This window comes from Anabas testudineus, chromosome 16 (assembly GCF_900324465.2).
Source record: "Anabas testudineus chromosome 16, fAnaTes1.2, whole genome shotgun sequence".
Taxonomy (NCBI): domain Eukaryota; kingdom Metazoa; phylum Chordata; class Actinopteri; order Anabantiformes; family Anabantidae; genus Anabas; species Anabas testudineus.
Genome location: NC_046625.1, coordinates 6685894 through 6708543, shown reverse-complemented (window position 1 = coordinate 6708543; position 22650 = coordinate 6685894). Strand labels below are relative to the sequence as shown.

The 22650-nt window shown below is 37.2% G+C and overlaps 1 protein-coding gene across 1 annotated transcript; it reads right to left on the bottom strand.

Annotated features, from left to right (window-relative positions):
* Window positions 1-1889: 1889 nt before the first annotated feature.
* Window positions 1890-10568, bottom strand: ifnlr1 (interferon lambda receptor 1). Its single transcript, XM_026372703.1, has 7 exons — window positions 10192-10568; window positions 9118-9238; window positions 6533-6702; window positions 6258-6442; window positions 5750-5888; window positions 4948-5078; window positions 1890-4592 (listed from the first exon to the last, which is right to left on the bottom strand). The coding sequence occupies exons 1-7, from the start codon at window positions 10232-10234 to the stop codon at window positions 3750-3752; spliced, it is 1632 nt and encodes a 543-aa protein (XP_026228488.1). The 5' UTR covers window positions 10235-10568; the 3' UTR covers window positions 1890-3749.
* Window positions 10569-22650: the final 12082 nt, after the last annotated feature.

Sequence of the window (22650 nt, the reverse complement as noted above, 5' to 3'; positions counted from 1 at the left end):
CCAGTCCTGAAAAACATTAACTATATCCACTCACACTTGGAAAAATATTGCATTGATTTATTAGCATTCACTTGATAGCATCTTTTATTGACTGGCCTAACTGGTCAACTACTCTGCAGCAGAACGTTTTCTGTCTTAGCCAATGTCCTATATTTCATCCCTGTTTATAAAGTTAAACATTAATTTAACATTTAATTTTAGAGATTAGAGATTCAGAGATTAGAGATTTCACGCAAACAAAAAGAATCTGAATTGACTGAACTAAAAACAGAATTATATGTTCTTAAATAGTAAGAACCCTGCGTAAACTTGGAGTTTTATTGAAGAATTAAAACAAGGCAGATTAATTTACTCTGATTGGCTGTTCTTTCTCTAGATAAGAAGTTACTTGTACAATTGTACAATGGTGTTTGTCTCTTGATAAATATGTTACTGCTTGCAGGTCCTGGCTTTGTCTACCACATGGCAGCAGATTGCACAGGTAGATTAAAAGTATAATTTGTCTTTATCCAGACATTATCCTATGCAGGCTGAATCTTATTGCTTTCTTGTTTTCATGCAGCAGTTTAGATTTTGTGCCCCTGTGTTCCACATATCTTTGCTCCTGGATAGAAGTAATTTCTATGAGGCTGCCTGGTCATAAATCTGAGCACTGACATGTTCATAATGTAAAGTTTCTTGTTGGTATTGTTAGAATGTATTGATTCAGTTTTGCCATCATTTTTCATGTTGTAACTGTGGGTTTGTAGCATTTAGCTACTACTCTACAAAGTGTATTGTATGTCTGCCCTTGATTTATGAAGCAGTTCCTTTTGTCATAGTGACTATTTTTTCTGTTTTTGTGACTGATGTACCTACAACTCAGAAACTAGATTTTTTTTTTAGGTCTTTTCTGTTTTTTTTAAGTTTAGGTCTGACGTTTGTCTTGAAAACCTGTACAATGTAGACATATTACATATACAACATATAAATACAGTGATTGTCAGACCTCTGAAAAGCCTAGATTTAGTGTGTAGCTGGTACTGTACCACGATTAATTACTCAGGTAAAATCTAATATATCTGTTGCCTTTTCTTTGTTACCCGTTTATAGGTCAGGCTTTTATTGTAAAATATTCCTTGGCATATCTGGTAGCCGTTACATAATGAACCACACAATGGCTATTAAACTAGAGAACCACCCAAGGCTTATATTATCCCTTCAAAAACATCACCTGCATTGCAACACAGTTTCCCCCTTCGTGTTGGACAGTTAAATGGGCGGATCACTTCCTCTTTTAGCTGCTTGGAAAAAGGGAGAAATAGCAGTGAAGTCCTCTGTTTAGAATTTTAGATAATTCCCCAACCTGGCCCCAAATTTGATCTGTCTGGTTAATATGTTTAAATCCAAAGCCACCATTTTCTTTAGTTTCACAGGTTTTACTTTTACATTACAATGAATGTCATGGCTTTCAGACACGGTGCATATTGACCAAAGAAATGAAGAATGCAGCTCTTTTTCTTTTTTTTTTTTTTAATTTATTAAAATTATTACTATTATTATTAAATTCCTAATTTATCTCACAGCAACAGGATCTATATGTGTGTCTCCACACTGACAGTAGAGTAGAGTCTTGCTGGCAGCAAATTCTGAATTTACTCTTATTTGTATTGAAGCAAATTTACAAAATGTACAGTTAAGTTTTTTATTGCATTTGTACTTTTTGTCTTTTTCTATTCATGGACAGGAATTGTAGTGTTTCATTAACCATACATCCATCTTCACCAGCTTCTTTCCAACTTGGGACAAGTGCTAGTGGACAAATCCAGAAGCAAATTTCTTTACTACTATACATGTAAATCCTGTCGACTATAAACGGTGTCGGTTTAAGTCAAACAGACTGACTCACTAAAACAAAGTTAATGTGGTATTCATTTCTTCAGTGATCCAAAGAACAACTCAACAGGCTGTTTGCATAAACATCACCTCTTTTATTGTATTGGGATGTGAACATCTAAAGTATGCCTTAAGGTCTTTTTAAATATAGCACTAAATATTGCACAGGTTCAGGTTTTACTATAAAAAATAGTTTATTAAACTTCCCTAAACTATTCAGTGAATATACACAAACAGTTTTGACATTTGTTATTGGTGTAATTACAGAATATCAGTCTTAATATTGGTTTTAGATTTTCAGTAATATAACTGAAACACTACATTTACAACAACTAAATTACATACATCTATTTACATTTATTTGACAGATATTTTGCCCACAATACATATGTACCACCTGTCTGTATTGTGCTGTACAAAGTCTGTATTCGTGACAGACATCACGCTGTTTCAACACACCTGATGTTATTACTTAACAGCTGTGTATAAAATATTGCATTCAGCCAATTAAAAACCTTGCTGCTATCAGTGTGACTCAGGTTGCACCATGACCCCACCTACTAATATAGTTTTACTTGCTGTATTTTCTTCCCCTGAAAGAACGGCAAACAATGAGAGGGGGGAAAAATGAGTTCATGAACTTTGCAAGCACGTGGCACGTGGCACATGCATCTTTGTAGGTGATTTACATTTATCACTGAAAACACAGAGATGTTTATGAGCAAAATATTGTAACAAATTAATTTCTAGTAAAATTCAGTCATCTTAGTTTCATTTTAAACAGCTTAAAACGTGATGCAGGGTTTGGGCCATGAGACAAATGCTTTGTTCAGCAACACTGCAATCAGATTTGTCTTCATATCTAATCTTTTGGGTTGACTGTCCACATTGTAATTTAAAGGTGACCAGACTGGCTTTGTGTATTTAGGGAGTGTAATAAGTTGAAATAATATGTCGTCATAGTGATGGCACACAAATACATACGCTGGCTACGTGTGACTTAAGAGTTTGGGCCAAGAACATGTGAAGTCACTTCATTTTGCCAGCTGCAGGTATGCAGGTTTGCTGGTTACAGTTCTTTTCCAAAAGAAAACACTTTTGTTGCTTGGACCACCCACAGGACTGTGAATGCGAGCCCTTGTGCATTTTGAACACCTGCCATCCACCCCAAACACCTTCTACTGCCTCCACTGCAAACCCTTACAGTATCAACATGACAGCTGTAATATTTTTTTCCCTATGCAAACAAATCCGATTTGAATTGACTAAACAGAGGTTTAGAATATCAAAACGATGAAAAACAGTACTGTTGCTACGAAGTATACTGAGATACCTAAACTCTAATTAATGGATCATTTAAATTTGAAAGAGGAGGTGCTATTTTCTTTATATGATACATAAGGCAGTCACTCATTTTATACCATAAACACATCAGTCACACAAGGAATTAAAGAATTTTGGGTGTGGCTTTCAGCTGTTTTTACATCTTTTCAAAATACCATTATGTATGAGTATAAAACTGAAGTGAATTTGTTAAACAAGAACTTGACAAAGTAAACAAAATCTTTACACAGTACAGGATTTCTTCTAACTGTAAACCCATAACTTCAACACTATACAAGCTGTATTTAAACGTCCAAGGGAGGTTATTAATTGTAATTTTTGCCCAGGATAAATCTGGATTATGGTATATTTTCACATGAAAAGAGAGTTTAAGTCTGTCTCTGCATTGTCAGTCAAGTGACAAGTGAGTGAAGCGGCAGCAAATTAACAAAGAACTGTTCTTGAATTGGTACCACCCAACCTCCCAGAAGGATTTATTTTGATCCCCTCTGTCCTCACCGTTCTCGTCATCCTTCCCCTTTTTTGACTAGTCAAGGAAAGTTATTCCTTTTGTAGTCACAGTTGTCTTTGCCTGCAGCTCCAAGAAGGATTTGTGGCATCCAGTTTTGCTTGTAAGCTGATTGAAACATGGTATCACAGGATGATGAGTTCACATGACTTTGAGGGAAATCTGGTTGAGATGGGGAATAAATGGTTGTGGGTGTGTTTATAGTGCTATCATCACACCCAGAGTCTGACCAGTCAGATATGTCAAAGCTCTGCAGTGACGCTAACGATGGCCCCTCCATTTTGTTGTCTATGAGGTCCGATAAAAGAGGTTTTCTCTCAGAGGGAAGGGGGGATACTTCACCTGTGTTGCTTTGTAACTGAAAAACAAGTGCAGACAACAGGAGTTTCCCATTGGGATTGCGCACTGTGTTCAACGTCAGTGGCCTGGCTAAATTGCTCTCAGTAGAATCCAGATCCTGTATTGTGGCCTGTGTTGAACTGATTCCACCTTTATTCCAGGTTTCTGCACTGGACGACAATGATAGATTACTGTGTTTTTGGTCCTCTGTGGTAGCCTGCTGCATACCTTTGTTCTCCTCAGCGGGGACATGAACAACCACTGCACTGTAAATTTCAGAGGACTGGGAACTTGTGTCCTGAGGATTTGGTATTGGGCCCCCTTCTTCTGTGCCCACAGAAGAGCCAGTGCAGTCTTGGAAGGTGATGTCCTGGGGGGAATAACCTCCATTCCCCATTGAAGGCACTTTTGGCTTCGCAAGAATCGTGGTGTAAACGGTTTTGGTCGTGCAGATCTGTGCTTTGTAAACATTGAGATTCTCATCTGGAGGCTGCAGTGCTTTATGCTGGGTGGGAAATCTTGGTCCCTGTTTTAGAGATTAAAAGTTAAATAAATGCTTAATTAAAAGTTGAATATGCTGGTTTTGTGATCTAAACTTCAGAGGTTTACTTTTGACAGTGTGCACATACATACAGAGATACAAAGGTAAAAGCACCCACATTATATAATATATACATAGACCATATCATTAAAAAACCGAACACTGAGTCACTAAACATGTCACTAAAAGGTTTCAGTGTGTTTAATTACGTCTTACATAGGCACACTCACCATGTGCACATTATTACTGTGTCAAAGGTCTGGATTTTCCAGTAATTCAACATTTTGTTAATCATAACACACACACACCTAAGATACTGAAGAAGAAACAATAGTCTTACCAATGACGATGGCATGCGGTTTTGTTTTCCACCCTTTGTATAGTTGCATGTATACACAACCAACATCGTTACTATTGCTGCCAGAAGTGCTGCGCTGATGAGAAGCCATGGTAAAAGCATCCTATGATCACCTGAGGGAGAAAAGCATTGGTATCCAATATTCGTTCAGGAAATGCAGCCAAAAATAAATCACATTCCCTTGAGCGATTTTTGTTTTAAACTGGAGGCTTTAAAAATTCTTATTGTGACTAAGCCTTGGCATTTTCTCAGGGCGTAGCACTGTAGAATATTTGTGACGTACTACAATACATTCCAGCCTGTACCAGTAAATATAGTTCAGGGAAGTACCTCTGTGTTATTTTACAAGAAGTTAATAACTTAAAAAGAATCTACACAGTTAACTATATTAGTGGAACTCCCCTTTCTTTATCAAACAAGTGGCAGTTTGAAAAGTGTAATTACAAAAGTGCTTTTGTAGAGTCTTTCAAAGTTTCCATGTAAGTTGTTGAGTGTCACACTGTAGCCTTAAGTGAAATAAAGTTTTTGTATGGTGCAATTCTGCTGCTGTAAATAAACTTGAAGTCATTGTTATATTATACAGAGAGTCTGTGGCAAAATTGTGCAGAAACATACATTTTTAAACAAATATGTGAAATGAACATTCCATTTTAATTAGGTTAAAAATTAAGTTCTTGGAATTAAAAAGTATAGGGCATATTAGGCTGGTAATTAGCATTTTAGCAGATATTTTCCACTAATGAGCTGCTAGAAATATTGTGTGCGTGATCAGCAATTTTCTCACCTGTCAGTGTGGCACAAAAGGGGGCATTTTGGCTCTCTGAGCGACCCCATTCAGCTAAAGTCTTGTAGGAAACATGGCCGCAGTACCGCGTTTGGGATGACAAACGGATGACAAACCGGCCGCTTGTGGTTTTATTGACCTAGAGACACAGTGAGTCATATAGATGAGAGCTGATATTTAGTTCATTGGAAGTGGCACAGGTTAGATAAACAATTTTTTATCTAACCAGGTTACAGTTAAAATTATTTTAATTAACTCAGGTGACAGATAAGTTGGTTTGTCCTAAATTTAATTTAATTATTGTCCCATCACATTGTGTGTCATAATTGTGTCCCACTAGACTACTTAGGTGTTTTGACAGATATTATTAATATCCTAATTAATAAGGTGGGTGTAGTGATTTTACCTAGTATACTTTCTTATTATGTTATTTTTCTGTTGGTCACTATATTAAAGGGAGTGTCTGTTTTATGTATTGTGTTCAGTGTCTGTTCAATTGCAGACTCACCAGTGCAGCCCACTTTGGTTCGGTGATTTCTAAGGTGTAAATAATTACATTTTTAGAGTGACCATTTGTGCTTCTGTTGATGATGTCTGCAATAGATATTCCATTTGGTCCCTCTGGCAGTGTGACGTTGACATGCAGGGATGATACTGTTGTGTATGTGAACAAGTTGGGTGGACCAAAAATGGCTATGGAGACACAGAGAGATGAGTGTGTAGATGTTAGAACTGTATACATCTGGCTGGAAGAAATGCATGAATGAACATGGAGACTCTTACTCTCTGCTATGGGTTTAAACCTTGTGGTCCTGCCGTGACAGCTACCGTTAACAAACACCCGGGCTTCGTATTGAATGTCATACACTGATGCAGTTTCTGCAGTCAGGTCACATAACAGAGCAGTAATGTTTTGACACTCTTTTTTGATCTGGAACTGGTCCATAGCATCACTGAAATGAGAGAAGTTCAGTGTGATAAATCAGTGGCACTGAAACCAATTAGGCATCTTACAAAGTATTTTCAGTACAGAACCCTGACTTTTTTGTTGAGATGTGAAGTGGAAGGATAGTAACACAAAAGTCGAATTTCTTACTAAAAAGAAAGTAATTCAGCCTTTTTAAGGGCACCCCACTTTTGTTTTATGACATACTTGAGAATCTGTGAAACAACTTTTTAAACAAAAGATTTTTCTGGCTCCTCCTCTCCTTTCAGTCTGTGAAGTCATGCATGACTGCAATGAGAACACACACAACAATCGTTGTGACCATGCAGAATCACCCATTCATCATTTGATGCAGTGCCTTTTTGACAGAGAGAAATGGCAACATTTGAGCAGCCATAGTAGTTAAACCAGTCGTCCTCTGAAGCTGACTTAATGTTGAAAGTCACTACAGCAAATCTTAGGTGACTGCGGCTGGGAGAAAAGTCAATAAGATAGGGCTGGCACTTGACATTTCCCTGGTATTCTGCTTCATGAGTAATTAGACGAGATGGCATTTCCACTTTGTTGAGGCTATTTGTACAGAGAGTGAAAAGAAGAAAGGCAAAAAAATATCTACTTGGAGGTAATGAAAGCACAAAATGACTGTTCCATCCAAGCGGAGTGCAGTCCATACTAAGAGTCGTGAACAAGCCCTATACGTAGTTATTCTTTTGTGCTCTTTCTAAGCCACTGGTAGTTGAGATGAATCCAGGCAGTATGGGTGCCGTTCAATAGCTGCATATTCGTTTTTTAGCAATACATTTGCTGTGCCACTGGACGTTTTAATGATAAGTAGAGGAAGTGAAGGGACAGCTACAAAAGGGCCTGTGGTTACTTTCCCACAGGATACAATTTCTAGAACTTAAGGGATAAATATGGTCAATTTTGACATTTCTATGTCAACAAATCCAGTGAAAAGAAGCAATGATGTCTGGTAGTGTAAGTGTAGCTTTTAGCCACAAGCCTAGTTTTTCCTGCTCATGAGGGAAATCTTAAAGGACACATATACTCATAAATAAAACCTAAACAACATGTTGCATTTAACTGAGTTATGTCAGTAGATATTTTAGGTTTGTCTAACTTAATAGTTGGATAAACTATTACTGGCCCCTACCAAACAAATCATAATCAGATAGCTAGCTCACTAAGCCTAAAGTTCAACCTCTACACTGTTCTGGTTGTGTGCAAGGAAGATTAGTCAGTCCACATTCCTGCTGAAAGTAAACCTCCTGCTCTTGTTTACATTGTAGCAGCCCTTTAAAAAAATGTGCTCCGATGTGGTTTAAGTGGCCAGATAGTGGCTTTGGATAAAAGCTTCTTCCAAATAACTAAATGTAAATAACATCAGTACGCGACGGCAGTGTTTAGGGCAGGAGTCACTGTTTCGCTTCCACAGTGGACTTCGGCTGTGTCTTTAAAACAGTTTAATGCTAGTTGTGCCACTATGGTAGGACAGTTTCTATTGACATTTGGCACTCAGCTTTTGTCTCATCATGGTTAATACTATTCCCACGTTCACTATGGTAAACGAGAGTGATGTCAGGCTCCCAAGCTGAGATATAGAATACGTATAAATCCACATTTAAACAGCACTATTACTGATATCTCACATTAAGTCAAAATCTGAATATCAAAATTCACAATAGAACGCCTGCCTTACAAACAACTGGATGTTTGTGTCCAGATGTTTGTTTTCATATATTTTATGTTAAAGGAGATTTTCAGAAGAGAATAAGCTTCTGCTTAGGAGAATCGATTTATTTTTGCTTTGGTTCTTTTCTTAGGATTTGTTCGCACTAAGAAAACTGTCTTTGGTCCCATGAGAAGCCACTATAATAACAAAGCACTCACAGTACTGTGCAAAATTCTTAGGCACCATTAGCTTTGTTTTTTACCAGTGCTATGATTACCTTATTTATTTATCTTTTTTTATTTTACATTAGAACAAATAGAAACACAAAAAAGTGGTTTCTTGCCTGCTCTTCCACAGAAAAAGATTTCAGGTCTCTCAAAGAGCAAACTCCAAGAAACTTCATCACATTTCTCATGATGTCTTCCACTGCTGTTTTTGTCCTTAACCTCTTCAGATTCTTCTACAGAGGTCACACTCAATCTTTGTCACTTTAACCCACAGAAGCCTTTTTTGTTATAATTTTGAGTTTTTTAATACCGTGTACAAATTTCCTATGTGCTCTAGTTGTGTTCTAATAAAGAGACGAAGAAATAAATATGCATATGGTTATAAAAGCACTAACTAATGGTGGCCTAAGACTTTTGCACAGTACTGTATTATGTACCAGACATGCATTATTATTATTATAAGGCAATGTCAAGTAAAATAAAGTGAAGACATATAATCATAATTTGTCAACTCAGATCTTACCTTTTGTATTGGACGCTGTAGAGCACTTTTTCCTCAGGGGAGGCAGATTCCACAGGGTCCCAGTGGAGTACATTGTTAAAGTTCTTGGAGACAAAATAAACTTTGCCAGTCAAAGGACGAGCTAAAGGAAACAAGGGCAAAAGAGCAAAGTCTGTGTGAATCATTTTATGGCCATAATGCTGAGTCCTAGGTATGATTTCCCAGTTTATTATGTGAAAATGGAGGACATTTATTTGTGAAAATCATTAATCCAAATCTGTCAATATACTTTGTAGTTTTGTTGTAGTTTTGTAGTAGAATGACAGTGTTTGCAGTCTTTAATACTCAGGTTAAAGCTGGATTTTATTTTATGTTGCAGGATAATTTCATTGAATCAATTTGAATTGAACTGAATTGAAAAATCACAACATATTCAAGCTCCAGCATTCACTCTCACTCTATATCCACATATATGAAGTCCTGGAAGAGGCGCAGTAATTTTCATAGTATAGTGTTGATGCTGTGTATGTACACTGGATCCAGGACAACAGGGACATTATGCAAGATGGACTTTCAACTGGTGACTGAAACTCAAAACTGTGCTTTGTTCTTTGACTCAGTACAAGGAAATACGTGCCATCTGTCTGGCTGAAATACAGGAAAGTGATATGGAACACCATGTTTTAGTGTAAGCAATAATAGTTCTGTGTTTTCCAGTTAGAACAACGCGTAAATAACACATTTTCATTATGTCAGACCATAAACACAGAGATAACATTTTTACCAACCCATATCAATCTTATAACACATGTAGTTTAACAAGCATGTGAAAGACACATGGTTGAAAATTACACAGAGTAGTCCTTTACAAATTAGCATTTTTATAAGCTTAGTCGTTATTACATCTGCCAAACTGTATGGTGAAATCACTATTGATTGCTGTCATTTAAAATTAGATCTTCTATAGTGCTGTTAGCTCCTACTGTTTTCAAATGTCACATTTCTCTGTCTCTACTTTGTATAGAATAAAATGACAACCAGTAGTCAACACCTGTAAGTCAAAGCATAGATCCATATTGGCATCTCTGTACTCACCATAGCAGAACAGCAGGAGGATGATGACTTTCATAGACCACATCTTCGTCAGGTATATGGGCCACAACAAGATACCTAGTCTTACTAGGTATTTTGCCCAGTTCTACTCTGACCTGTATGACTGCAGGGGTGAGTTTTAAACAAATCCACACATAATACAAACCACAAAAAGCGAAGAAAGAAAAACTTCCTGATATGTAAAACTCAGAAAGAAAGAAAAACTCAGTTAGTTTCAAAATGACTTGAATTGAGTGTGAATGAATTTTCCTCCCTGTGTTGCTCAACCATCTCTGGGAAAGGAGTGGCTTGACTCAGGTGTGCAGGTGTACTTTAGCATATGTTGTCACTTTGTTCCTGTTTTCTGCTACTGACACCCAATTGCAATTTCTGTCCAAACTCTTGACTTCCCTTTTCCTCCCACCTTTTCTACCTTGAACCTCCCTCTCTGTCTCTCTCTCTCTCCGTCTCTCTCTTGCTTGCTCTTCCTCCCGCTCTTCTTTGCTGTGTTTCTATAACTGTAGCTCTCTCACTCTGCTTGTCTTTCAGGTTCTTTCTGGTTTGTCAGCCTTACTGGAAGGTGTTTTAAACTGCAGAAAGCGAAAGGACCTTATACACACGGGATGTCTTGAGGTGTGTGTCTGGTTCAGTAACTACATGCTAAAACAACAAGCAGTGTTGTCAAACAGTTCAGATGATGAACAAACAGAGTAGAAGAAATGAATGAATGTATGAATAGACATTTAATTTATGTTCACATTGCTGTAATTACATTAAATCATTAGTGTAATGATTTAAAACAAGCCAGGAGCTAGTATAGTATCTGTTAGTACACAATAGCATGACACAAAATTAACACATACTTCACTATATTCTTTACTTTACTTACTGTAAAATTATAGTAGATTTTAACACATCTTTTTTTGAATGTTGAAAAACAAGAAGTTAACAATAACAGCAACTCCTTATAAGTTCAGCGACTCATGACAAGTGATGTGTATAAGTAAGGAAATGACATGAGTTGGCGCCTGTTAAGACCATAGTTACTGTAAGTTGTGCTCGCTGTTTAAACATGATTTATCCATGTTTTGACAGCTAATCCTAACTTAAGGATTGTTTTTAAAACGGCTCAAGTTGTTCTGCATGTAGCCTAGTCTTGTAATACAGAATTGTTTGCTATCAGATTTGTGATTTTGCCAACAGTAATGCAGTACATAAACAACACATTTGGACATTTGAGATGTTTATTTTCCTATTCGTAGGGCATTTGATTGGTCCCAAATTCATTTTTGTAGAGGCAAAGAACCTCATGCTTATCCAAAGCAAAGTTAAGGTCACACCTAAATTGTGTTTCACCTATTTGGAGCTGACAGTTCTGGCTGACCTGTTGGACAGCAGGAATTAACACCCAAATCTTGTTTGGGTGTACACAGTAATTTTAATTTGAGAACACGCCTACTTTAAGTGCCTCAAACCTTCTATGTGTGTAAATGATTGCATTAAATCTTAGCTGAAGTCTATGTGTTTATGAGCCATTTGAAATGAGGAGTGTAAATGGGGGAAATAACATACACTCTAGAGTTTGGATAGGTGATATTGCCTCAAAACTATATCATGATAGTTCACGAAAGTTTTTGTGTTAATGATATTTATATTGATGATATAACAAACAAAAAAACTGAATATTTTATCAATGATTGCAGCTTGCAAACATCAGTGTTTATTAGTGCATACAGGCAGTGCTGGTAGCAGGGATGCATAGGTATTTCTTGGCTAAAGAAATACTATTTCTCCCACTGCTCTGTCAATCCTAGGGTCCTTCAAACTCATCTCTAAAGATAAAAAAAAAAAAAGAGATAAAGGGACTATTTCTCTCTCACACACAAATTCTGATCTTTCATGTCTTGAGAACAACCATAAAAACCTCATAGTGCTAGTGGAAAAAGTATGTGTGTATGGAATTACAGTACACACCCCAAAAAATACTTTGACAAAAACTCTTGAGTTTGTTCTGCAGAAGAAGAATGTCCCGCCAAAAGGAGCTTTCAGAGGATCGACTATCAAGAATTGTTGATTTGCATAAAGCTGGACAGGGTTACAAAGTGATTTCAAAGACTTTCACCAGTGAAATTCACCAGTCTACAGTTAGGCAAACAACCTACAAATGGAGACACTTTGGGAATGTGGCTTCTCTACCAAGAAGTTGGTGGCCATTAAAAATGAAAAACCCCAAGAGACAAAACACTGATTAATGGGGTAAAGAAACCACCCAGAGTAACAGCCAAAGATTTGAAGGCATCACTGGAACTGGCTAACATCTGTGTTCATGAGTCTACAGTAGGTAAAACATTGACCTAGCAGGGTGTCAATGGCAGGACAACACAAAGGAAGTTGCCACTTACTAAAATGAACTTTGCTGAATGCCTGAAGTTTGTGAAAGAGCACATTTACACTACACACCTGTATTGGCAAAATGTTTTGTGGACTGACAAAACTAAGATCGAACTATTTGGAAAGAACACATATCACTACGTGTGGCACTGCATATAATGAAAACATCATCCTAATCATAAAGTATGGTGGAAATGTGATTTGGACATGATTTGCTGCTGGGGTCTGGCCAGCATGCAATAAGTGGGTGGAAGATGAATTCCCAAGTGCATCAAAAATTCTTCAGCATAATGTGAGAATGTCTGTATGTCAGCTGAAAATGTAGAAGTTGGGAGATACAACAGGACATGACCCATAACACATAACTCCGCCTTTTAGAGTGGTCATGACAAAGAGCCCAGACGTGAACCCAATAGAGATGTTATGGAACAACCTAAAGGGAGCCACACACAAGACGTACAAAAAATATGACGGAGCTAAAGCACTTCTGCAAGAAGAGTGGGCTAAAATGCCTCCTGAATAATGTGCAGGTCTGATCCACAGCTACAGACAGCTTTCCATGAATTCACATAGTTTTTCCACTTGCACTTGGAGGTTTTTTATAGTTGTTCTCAATAAACACATGAAGGATCGGATTTTTTGTGTGTGTGTGTGTGTGTGTGTGTGTGTGTTGTTACTTTAGGTAGTAACGTCCAGCCATTGTCGATGTAGTGCATGGTCAAGCTGGGATACAGTTTAGATAAAAAACTTCACAGATGACAACGTGGCTTCTGGTTTGTCATGGTGTGCTTTCTCAATTGCAGGCAAGGATGTCTTGGAAAAATATTTTCTAACTGGGATGAACATCACATCCTTGGCCAAACGATATGTAATGCAATGCTTGGTTAAGCCATTTGTTTATGCCAAAAATATTGCGAGATCATGGTATAATATGGTGCACGTCTAGTTCTGGGACTAAAACACCTGATTTACGTAAACGAAGTGCACCTTTTATTATTGTTGTTATTAGATACACCTGTGTAAGGTGTGAGCAACTCTCACACCCATGAGAAATATCTATTATGTGAAAACAGATATTGTTTAAAGAGGGAAGTGGATTTTCTTCTTGATGCAGTGACACAATTCATGACATTTGAGCTCTTGGTACTGATAATATCCTACATGGGAACTCATAGTGTGTTAATGCACCAAAGTCACGACATGTCTGTTTTAATTGTTTGTAAATAATCCAACATGCTTAAACATTTAATAGTTTTTAATAGTTTAATAGTTATTTAATGTGTTTTTGAGAGTAGACTTACACAGTAAATGTAGCTGGAAATATGTTTCATAGCATGGAATGGTCAAGTTAATGTCTTAACTTAAAAACTTAAGTCAAGTCAACAAATGCAATTTGTTCCTCCAACACAACTAAATGTTATGTTGACTAAATATTTTATGCTGCCTACACCTTTGTTTTAGTTCGGTTGATTTAGATTTATTAGTTCACTGAATAAGTTAGGTAGTTGTTCAGACGGTTGTACACACAGAAATACCTCTTCAAATTGAGTAAAACAACCATGGAACCCCAGTTAACTTAACATACTGGTAACATACCCAGTCTGCACGAGGGTAGGGACTGAATTCAGCATCAACCTCTACCATTGTTCAAATAGTTTATATTGGTTTTCATATTGGTATGGAAATAAAAAACTGTGATCTAATATATGTGTGTTTTATATTATATTGTGTTTCCACAATGACTATTTTCTTTGAAGAACAATATTTTAAGAGCATTAAAATTAATTTAAGTAAATTAATTCATTTAACTCATAATTTTAAGTTGAATTATGAGTTGAGGCTTTAAGTCGGAAGTTTAAGTTGAATTAGTTTCAAAATATAAAACTTAATTAGGCTAAATTAATTACAAAATAATTGCCATTTCCACAAGATTCTTGAATGAGAATTTACAGTGTAATTGGTATTACCTGCAGGCAGATTCATCTGTACAGTATGCAGCCTCTGATATGGTTGGCAGGATGAAGTCCATGAAGCATTGTAGATTCCTATGATTTTGGATGAGACACAAAAGCTGCAGGTTGGTAATTAACAAAATGGTAAATTGGTCTAATCCAAATCCCTGTATCTCAAGTGGGTAAACAAACTAATGCTATTAAAATATGTGCTTCTTTAGCTTCAAAGATATAAGATCTCAGCACTAATTGCATACTTCTGTGGAAAAGAGTAAGTCAAATTTACCAACACTACAAGTTCACAGAAATTAAGTCTGAGAGAGTTGGAGTGAACACTGTGACCGTAGGCCTGTTTAAATTAGCGCATTTACCCTCTGTTAGTCAGTGGTAAACTGTAACGATCGCCCTGTTCCTACTTTAATACAATTAAATAAGTTATGTTTTGTGGGGGAATCTCAGCTACGTCAACAGTTTGCTCATAAATTATACATGCTCTTGAATATGTTCATTTGTAAAATCAGGGCTTGGAGAAATGAATGAGATTGTCTGGTTTTCTCTACCATCTTTGTACTCTCTTGCTGCAAAGTTAATTGCTCTGAGAGAAGAGTTAACACTCCAGCAGATTCTGAAATAGTTTGTCTGGTAATAATCCCTCCCTCGGTAAATGTAGATAAATTCCTACACATTGCAGCGTTAGCTGTTTATTCATACACATCAACACTTCCTCAAAATAATTTTAAAGTGTCTTTACAGTGTGTGCTTTTAAATTATTTTGTCTATTGGTAAATACAATACAATACATATAAGTACTTCTATTCCAAATCCTCTGAAGTACAATGTGTCCATAATTCCCTCTCAACATCAAATTACAACAGCCAGTGATTGTTATCTCACACACTGACATGGTTTCATTTGGCAGACTTATGAACTCTTTGCTGAAAGAACATGAACATCACAAATTGATTTGGTTCACCTTTAGCAACAACAATGTAAGTAACTACCAATCTCATTAAAATTTTTTATAGATTTTTGTCTTTTCCTAATATTAAATTGGATGTACTGATCTTTGTGTGCACAATCTGTCCTGTTTGTTTTCATCAGGTTATGGTCAGTGACACCTTATTATAGACAACAACATCCTGACAGTAATTTGCTTTGATGATTTTAATTAGGTTGTTGTTTGACTACTGTCTCATAACTACTGCCGTTATAATATGCCACCTGGCTGCAAAATAATAAAAGGCCCTGCACCCCATATAAACCTTAGAGATCATTCTGTGTTTAAATTGAACTGTTTTTGATGTGAGATGTCGACGTGATGTACTTCAAGTGGGTAAACTTCTGAGATTGTTGCTAGATAATAAAAAAAACACACAATATGCTTTATTATTGTTTTTAAAACTAAATAATTAGTTGGTGTTATCTGCATTTTACAATGCTGATAAAAAAAAAAAAAAGAGTAGCAATTTTGAAAACCTCAACACAAAGAAAATGTCTTTTAAATTCATGAATGAGTGAGCAGCACTCCTTTGTCAATCTTTGAATTTTAATTTTTTGTTTTTTCAGTGTGCCCACAAACAATATAGCTGTTCACACTCAGGAGATTCAAATAACTTTTTTAAGCACCTTTGTATGCCATTCATGGCATATGTCACTTCCGTATACATATACAGTATACTGTACTGTCAAAATTAAACTAAATGTACATTTAAAACAAAACTAAGCTAACAGTGATCAGGATTTACAAGACAGAAGAAAAAACAAGTTATTAGCCAGAAGGAATTGGAGTATAAAATGGATCCATAAATAAACAGAAATAATAACTTTTTCTTTGGTGCCCTCACTGTGACACATTTACTGTGATTAAAATAATTAAAACAGTGACTTGCTATTATCATTACTGATTGACTGTTATCCTGATGTCATTTTTTTAAATGAATTACAAATGGCTCTTAGTTGCAAAACAACATATATACTATTATCTGTCTATTTGTCTCATCAGGTGCTCATTCAATGCAGCGATATCTTTTGTAAAATGTCATAATTTGCATTGTTCCACTGCTTGTTTAAAGTGGGTCAGTTAATTGGAGTTTAAAGCAGAAAGGAAAAAACACATGATGTTGTTATTTTGAGATATTTGGGAAATTACAAAAACATAGACTGTTTGTTAATGAACAGCCTGTAGCTCTCTCACCATGAATTCTTAGTCTTTAAAGTTTCCCAGTGCCCTAGGGTTGGCAAAGGAAACACGATAATCAATTAAATCTGTGTTTTGCTACACAGTTTGGCACAGTTTGCATTACTGCACCTTGTTTTCAAATTAACCTTCAATAAATCTTATCATGCAGGAACTCTTCTTTTTCCCCTTGTTGCCAAATTAATTCACAGTAGAAACGTCCCTGCGAGGAGGATATGCTTTGATGTTGTTGGACACAGACTGAGGAGATGTGATGTACTCCTGTGTGCTCTTGCACTTCAAGAACTTCATCAATGAATCATCCTCGATGCTGTCACAGCAGATCAAATCTATCTTGCATCTCTCACCTCACCAGCCTGTTTGAGTCACAAAGACTGAGCTAAACCTTTGATCTAATTCAGTAAACACAGGCTGGATCAGGTGTCGGGGTGAGAACAACCCCATGTAATCGATTTCTATTTGAAAGCTGGTGCAGTAGGAATATTTTGTCGAAGTTCTTCTAATCAGTCTTTTTAATTTATGTTTCATTTTGGAACTGTTTATTTCCAGTGTTGTCTAACAAACACGAACGAAAAAGAGACAGATTAAAAACAGATTTTTTTAGTGTCCAATCAGCATTCTAGGTAGTTTCCAGTCCGTTGTCGTAAACCACCTACTTTTCATGTATGTAATGTTTGTCCTTTCAGAAAGTTGCAGGAAACAGTTTATTGTATATTGAGTGTGAGGTTTGATGTACAAACTGTGAAGTATGTTCATTTTATTTTAATTTAGTTTAGGTCTGTTATGTCTCAGGAGTTATTTGTAATGATTTCATCACTAAACTTCAGGTGATTTACTTTTAATCCTCTGTCAATACAGAGGATAAATCCTGTCTGGATATTGAAATATTAATATTATAATATAGACACACCTGCACAAAGATGTATTCCAAACAAAATTTAATAAAATTCGGTGTTAACGACCACTTAAACACACAAAGTTTCATTGTTTGTGGTCCAATGGGGATATAAAACAAATTTAAACAACGTATTAAACCACAGCAGAGAGGTCAGGAGGTAATTATATTGAGCCAAGAATGTATACGACCAAATACAGTAGATTGATTGCTCTCAGCAACAAGCTCACTAATGGCCACATAATGGTGTTGTGAGATGTGCCCTTTTCATAATTTAATGAAGAATTTCCTTCTATGTAAAACTCATCTACAGTGTGTCTTGAGGCTGAGACCTTTGGCTTGATCGGCGATGTGATTTGTGTGGTGCATGCCTGGCCTTATGCCATGGCATTATCCAAACCCATCAATTAACACCAGAGCATTATAATTTTATTAGGAGGTACAGGTGTAGTTGTTTGTGAAGGCAAAAAGACAAAAGAGGAACTGACTGATGGAACAGGACTGATGGCTGCATGAACAGCCAGTCTATAGATGTCAGATGGTGTTCACTGCTGTTGTTGTTGAGCATGTTGAGAATTAGTGAGGTCTCACTAGCTCTATTTTACTCTTGCAAAATGTTGTCAAACTCATTTTACAGAAGGAGGCCAAAGCTGAGTTGGTGCGCAAGTACATTTTCATCTGAGCATGCTGCTGCTGGGAGAAAAGAAAAGGAAACGATGATTGGTATCTTTAGTGGCTATGTTTTTAGCACAATAAAAGTACACACTAAGGAACTGGTTCTTTGGAAGACATGTTAATACCTGCTGTCCAGTCACAACATAAAATATTTTCTGGTTGGGGTGGAATTCTTAAACAACCTGCTTAAGAGGTAAAGAGTGAAATCACAGATGAACACACAAGGAGGCATGAGATATAAACACTGGAACATGAAGATAACAACTGTAAGTTATCCTCTTTTCTGGGGTTAAATGCTGGTGATGTTGGTAGAAAAGGTGAGCAGAAAAAATTATGAGTGTATTGGCGACGACTGGTGGGCAGGTAAGGGATTGCAGGTCTAAAACAACTGGTGACATTTTTTTGATGAGTGATGGGAAGAGGGTGTAGTATCCATCTGTCTTTTTACCCACAGTGCTTTACTGAACAGTTGTTGGGTCTATGATTCAACTCTTGGTTCATAGAGAAACACAGCACTTGGTGTCTTCATCTTCCCCAGGTTGACGTATTTCAGTGGGAGAAATAAACAGGAGTATGAGCTCAGTTAATTGGAAACGAGCTGCAGTTTTATGATAATTGTGTACATTTATGCGAGTCCCAAAGTAAAAGAGGAAAACAGTGATTTTTTGATAACAAAACACTCTCACTCAAAACTCATTGAGTGAATATAGAGCTGACTGGCTCAGTGGGTTTTGTAGGTTAGACTCATTATTTGCATGTGGTTGTTCATAGGTTTGCATTAATGAGCCAAACCATTTTTCTAATTGTAAGTTGCTCTGACTCACCCAAATATGAACGTACTGCAAATATGATGCCTGAATCCATGTCAGAGTCAACATTAATATGTTAAGGCCTCGAGTAAATCATTGATTAGAGTAGAGACGGACAATATCCAGCAAACTTAAGTGTGAGGGGTTTAATGCCACTCTTGTCATTTTTAACTCAACATTAGTGAGTGATGTGGCTGTGCAGCAGCCACCTTGGAGAGCTAAGGATGATACAGGCTAGTGACAGAGTTTACCACGGGCCCCATGTGTCATCCTGGGTTGACAACCGTTATCCATCATTCTTCCCAGGGACGCAGGCATATTGGACATTTCATGCGTGGATAAAAGACAAAATACATCACAACAGAATTATGCGTAAATTAATGCAAGTCCCTTCTGGGCTTTTCTAAGGATTCACAAATCAAAATGTGACAATTCAACGGCACAAAACAGCCCCCAGCTTGTATCCTGTGTAATATTTTACTGATCTGCACTTCACCTTGGGTACTGAATTATAAAGGAGCCATAAATGTGCCCTCCAAAAGGAATAAGGTGTCCTCCAAGTCACAAGTCCATTTATCCCTGTTATTGCATTTTCAGACAGTACTATAGAATCAAATGGTCTGCCTTTTTTGTTTTCTCAAAAGTCTCCGTTGTCTGTTGTTATATTTGTGGCTATTTGTCTGGATTTACAGTGTACAGAGACCTATTTCATCTGGCAGGCCTTTAAATAATAGTCTGACCTCCATTTTTATCAACCCTGACCCTAAAGAGCATGTCTTTTAATCACAGGGCTGCTGAGCAAAGAGGGGAAAAATGGGAACTCTCAGTTAACCTAGTACTCCATCATTGAGCTTCCTAGACTAGAATTACAAATCAACCTTCTTCTGTTAATTCTTGGTTTGTTTGTTTTTTTATTTTTGCATTTAAAATAGGCCATCACTTCTCTTTAACGCTAGATGTTTAGCTTATGTCAGAGAGGCGGCCACACTGTGGTGTGTAGGTGACTGAGGCTGTGTGAGTCAAATGCAGTGAATTATTTTAGTGTCACAGTGAAGAAACCTTTACATTTTCGTCCTGCTCTGTAGCCAGGGTGGGCTCAGTGGCGGCTTTGCACACGCACAATCCTTTTGCAGTGTGGATGCAGATTGGTGTGGGTCTCCTTGCTGCTCTTACTGCAGCTGGGTCTGCTGCAGAGGCTACTGTCACACTGGCCACCTGTGAGTGCTTTCGGGACCTCCTGCTCATTGAGGGCAGTAACTGCAGAATGACACGAGTCAGGGTCAGTCTCCAAAAAAACAGATAAATCGCTAGCCAAGCCATGGCGACACTGGCAACAGCAGCAAACAGCATTTTGTAATGTTAGAAAAGACAACCTCTACTTTTTCTCCACTTTCTAAAAGCCGCACCTGAGGGCTTGGACGGCCTTTTCATTATAACAATGTCAACATGACAAATAAGACTTGTTGTTGACGTCTGTTAATAGGAACTGCTACCTGAGATGCCACCAATAACTCATCCCACCCCCCTTTTCCACAATGCACAGTGCAGGACAGGTGTTCTTGTTTATTTTTCTTGATTTGTTGATTGCACCTGGCTCCCTAGGCGACCGCCTATATGGCCTTTGCCAAGAGCTGGCTCTGGTCACCATGTCTGTATTTGCAATAAATTTACTGTTCCAGTGCCTTTGTTGTGCAGTATTTAGAAGTATTATTGGTGATTTTTTGTCTTCTAAGATTCTACGTGATGAGTCCAGAAGCTGAATATACAGTACTTCACCTTGAAAATCTATTTTAACAGAATAGAAAATGCAGCACAAACTCATTTAAAGTATATCTTCATATAATGCTAGTATTTCGTTTAAATTGAATACATTTATAATAAGCATTTCAACACAACTACAACATAAATGTGAGCTATTTGTAAGTTGTCCATAGTGGTCACACCAACAGACTGCTGCCAGACTTAGACTAGGCCAGGCTGTGTAGTTGTATCCATCTCTTAGCTCTGTATCAGTTTGTACTTGAAGTACTGTTTGAGAGAATACAACTTTCATTGTTTCACTTGTTTTCACTGTAAAAATAAGACTTGTTATTATTTTGTATATAGAGTTTTATGCCATCGTGCTCGTGATAGCTAGGACTGGAGGCATTATGTTTTCTGGTTGTCAATGTGTCCGTACAGCCACCCAAATCTTGTGAAAACGATATCTAAGGAATGCTTAGAGATAACTCCTTCAAATTTGGCACAACTGTCGACTTGGTGGAGCCACACAACTGCAATGCAGTAATTCTAGTTATTTTCATGCTCAGCTTGCAAGTCATGCATTGTTCATTATAAGGTCGTGTGAAGTCATACAAGAGAGAATCCAGTCAGTTGAGTTTGTGGCACAACAATAAACATGAGATCTGTGTGAACTGATGAGGAGAGTGCCCTCATGGATTCCATTGAAATGTTACCAGTGTACACGTTTCCTAATCTGGGCATTCACATAGGTACCGGATGGAAACTGGATTAATTTGCACTCTCTTTATCTGATCTTTTGCAAATATATTTAAATTTTATGCTAAATTTGGATGGAAACTTGGCACAGTTTCCCAATGGCAGAAACCAGCCTTTTATCCATTTTCTAAACACTGAGCTTGCTTAGTCACTGCAAATCAGCATGAATAAAAACGTCACTGATATGTCTAAAATATAAACTTACTCTGACAGTATTAGTCAGTGTGTGTGTGTATCTGTGTACGGCCTTCAGTGAATCTTTTGTTGTAGAGGATATGTACAGTTTTATCTCAGTGCATTTACTTTTTTTATGCCCATTTTTAAAGATACAGAATTCAATGCAATGGAGAGTTACATGCACATACAAACCTACTATTACAGTGCCTCCCTTTTTCTTTCCCAGCTCCAAGGTGGTTTTACCACTGTTGCCAAAATAAATTTTAAAACTCCAAGGTTGTGGCTTGTTACACAGAGCTTTTCCCCCAGTGTCAACTTTGTGATTGTGCGTAGATGAGTAGAGAAATCTAGTAGGTTTTCTCATTCATCACGTCACAGAAGAGGCAGGCTGTGGTTTGTTTCCTTCCTTCCTTCAACAACAACTTTGTGAATCCTCATTTCAACTTTTTTGTTTTTGTTTTTTTTAGAAGAGAGCTTGCATGTCCTTGTTCACAGATCATCGTATCCTCAATTAAACTGCACTCAGTAAGCTGTTCAGCACCAGGATTATTCTGCTTGGTAGTGACATTTTGTGTGTGCCTATAGTCCCGTGGGTTTCGCTAACATTTAGAAAGCTGCTTACCCATTCTGACAGCATGGGAAACTTTAAGCCAAAGCACATAACATCACCCTTCAGAATCAGTCAACGTTGAAATGAAATCAAACAAAAGATACAGAAGAGAACAAAAGGTTCCAACTGGGTGGCGAGAGAAGATGGTTAAAGGAAAGTAGTCAGTTTCTGAAACAGCAATGAGCTTCTCTTCTAAACGGGGATTAAATAAGAAAAAACTGAGGTGTGAAGACAGTCAGATGAACTGATGAAATCTT

What these genes read in the sequence shown, in the direction of transcription:
- ifnlr1 (XM_026372703.1), bottom strand. Translation starts at nt 10,234, where the DNA reads ATGTGGTCTATGAAAGTCATCATCCTCCTGCTGTTCTGCTATG. An exon ending in GTTTAAACCCATAGCAGAGA is followed by an intron (nt 6,443 to 6,532) that starts GTAAGAGTCTCC and finishes GTGTCTCCATAG; the next exon opens with CCATTTTTGGTCCACCCAAC. An exon ending in ACCGCATGCCATCGTCATTG is followed by an intron (nt 4,593 to 4,947) that starts GTAAGACTATTG and finishes TCTCTAAAACAG; the next exon opens with GGACCAAGATTTCCCACCCA.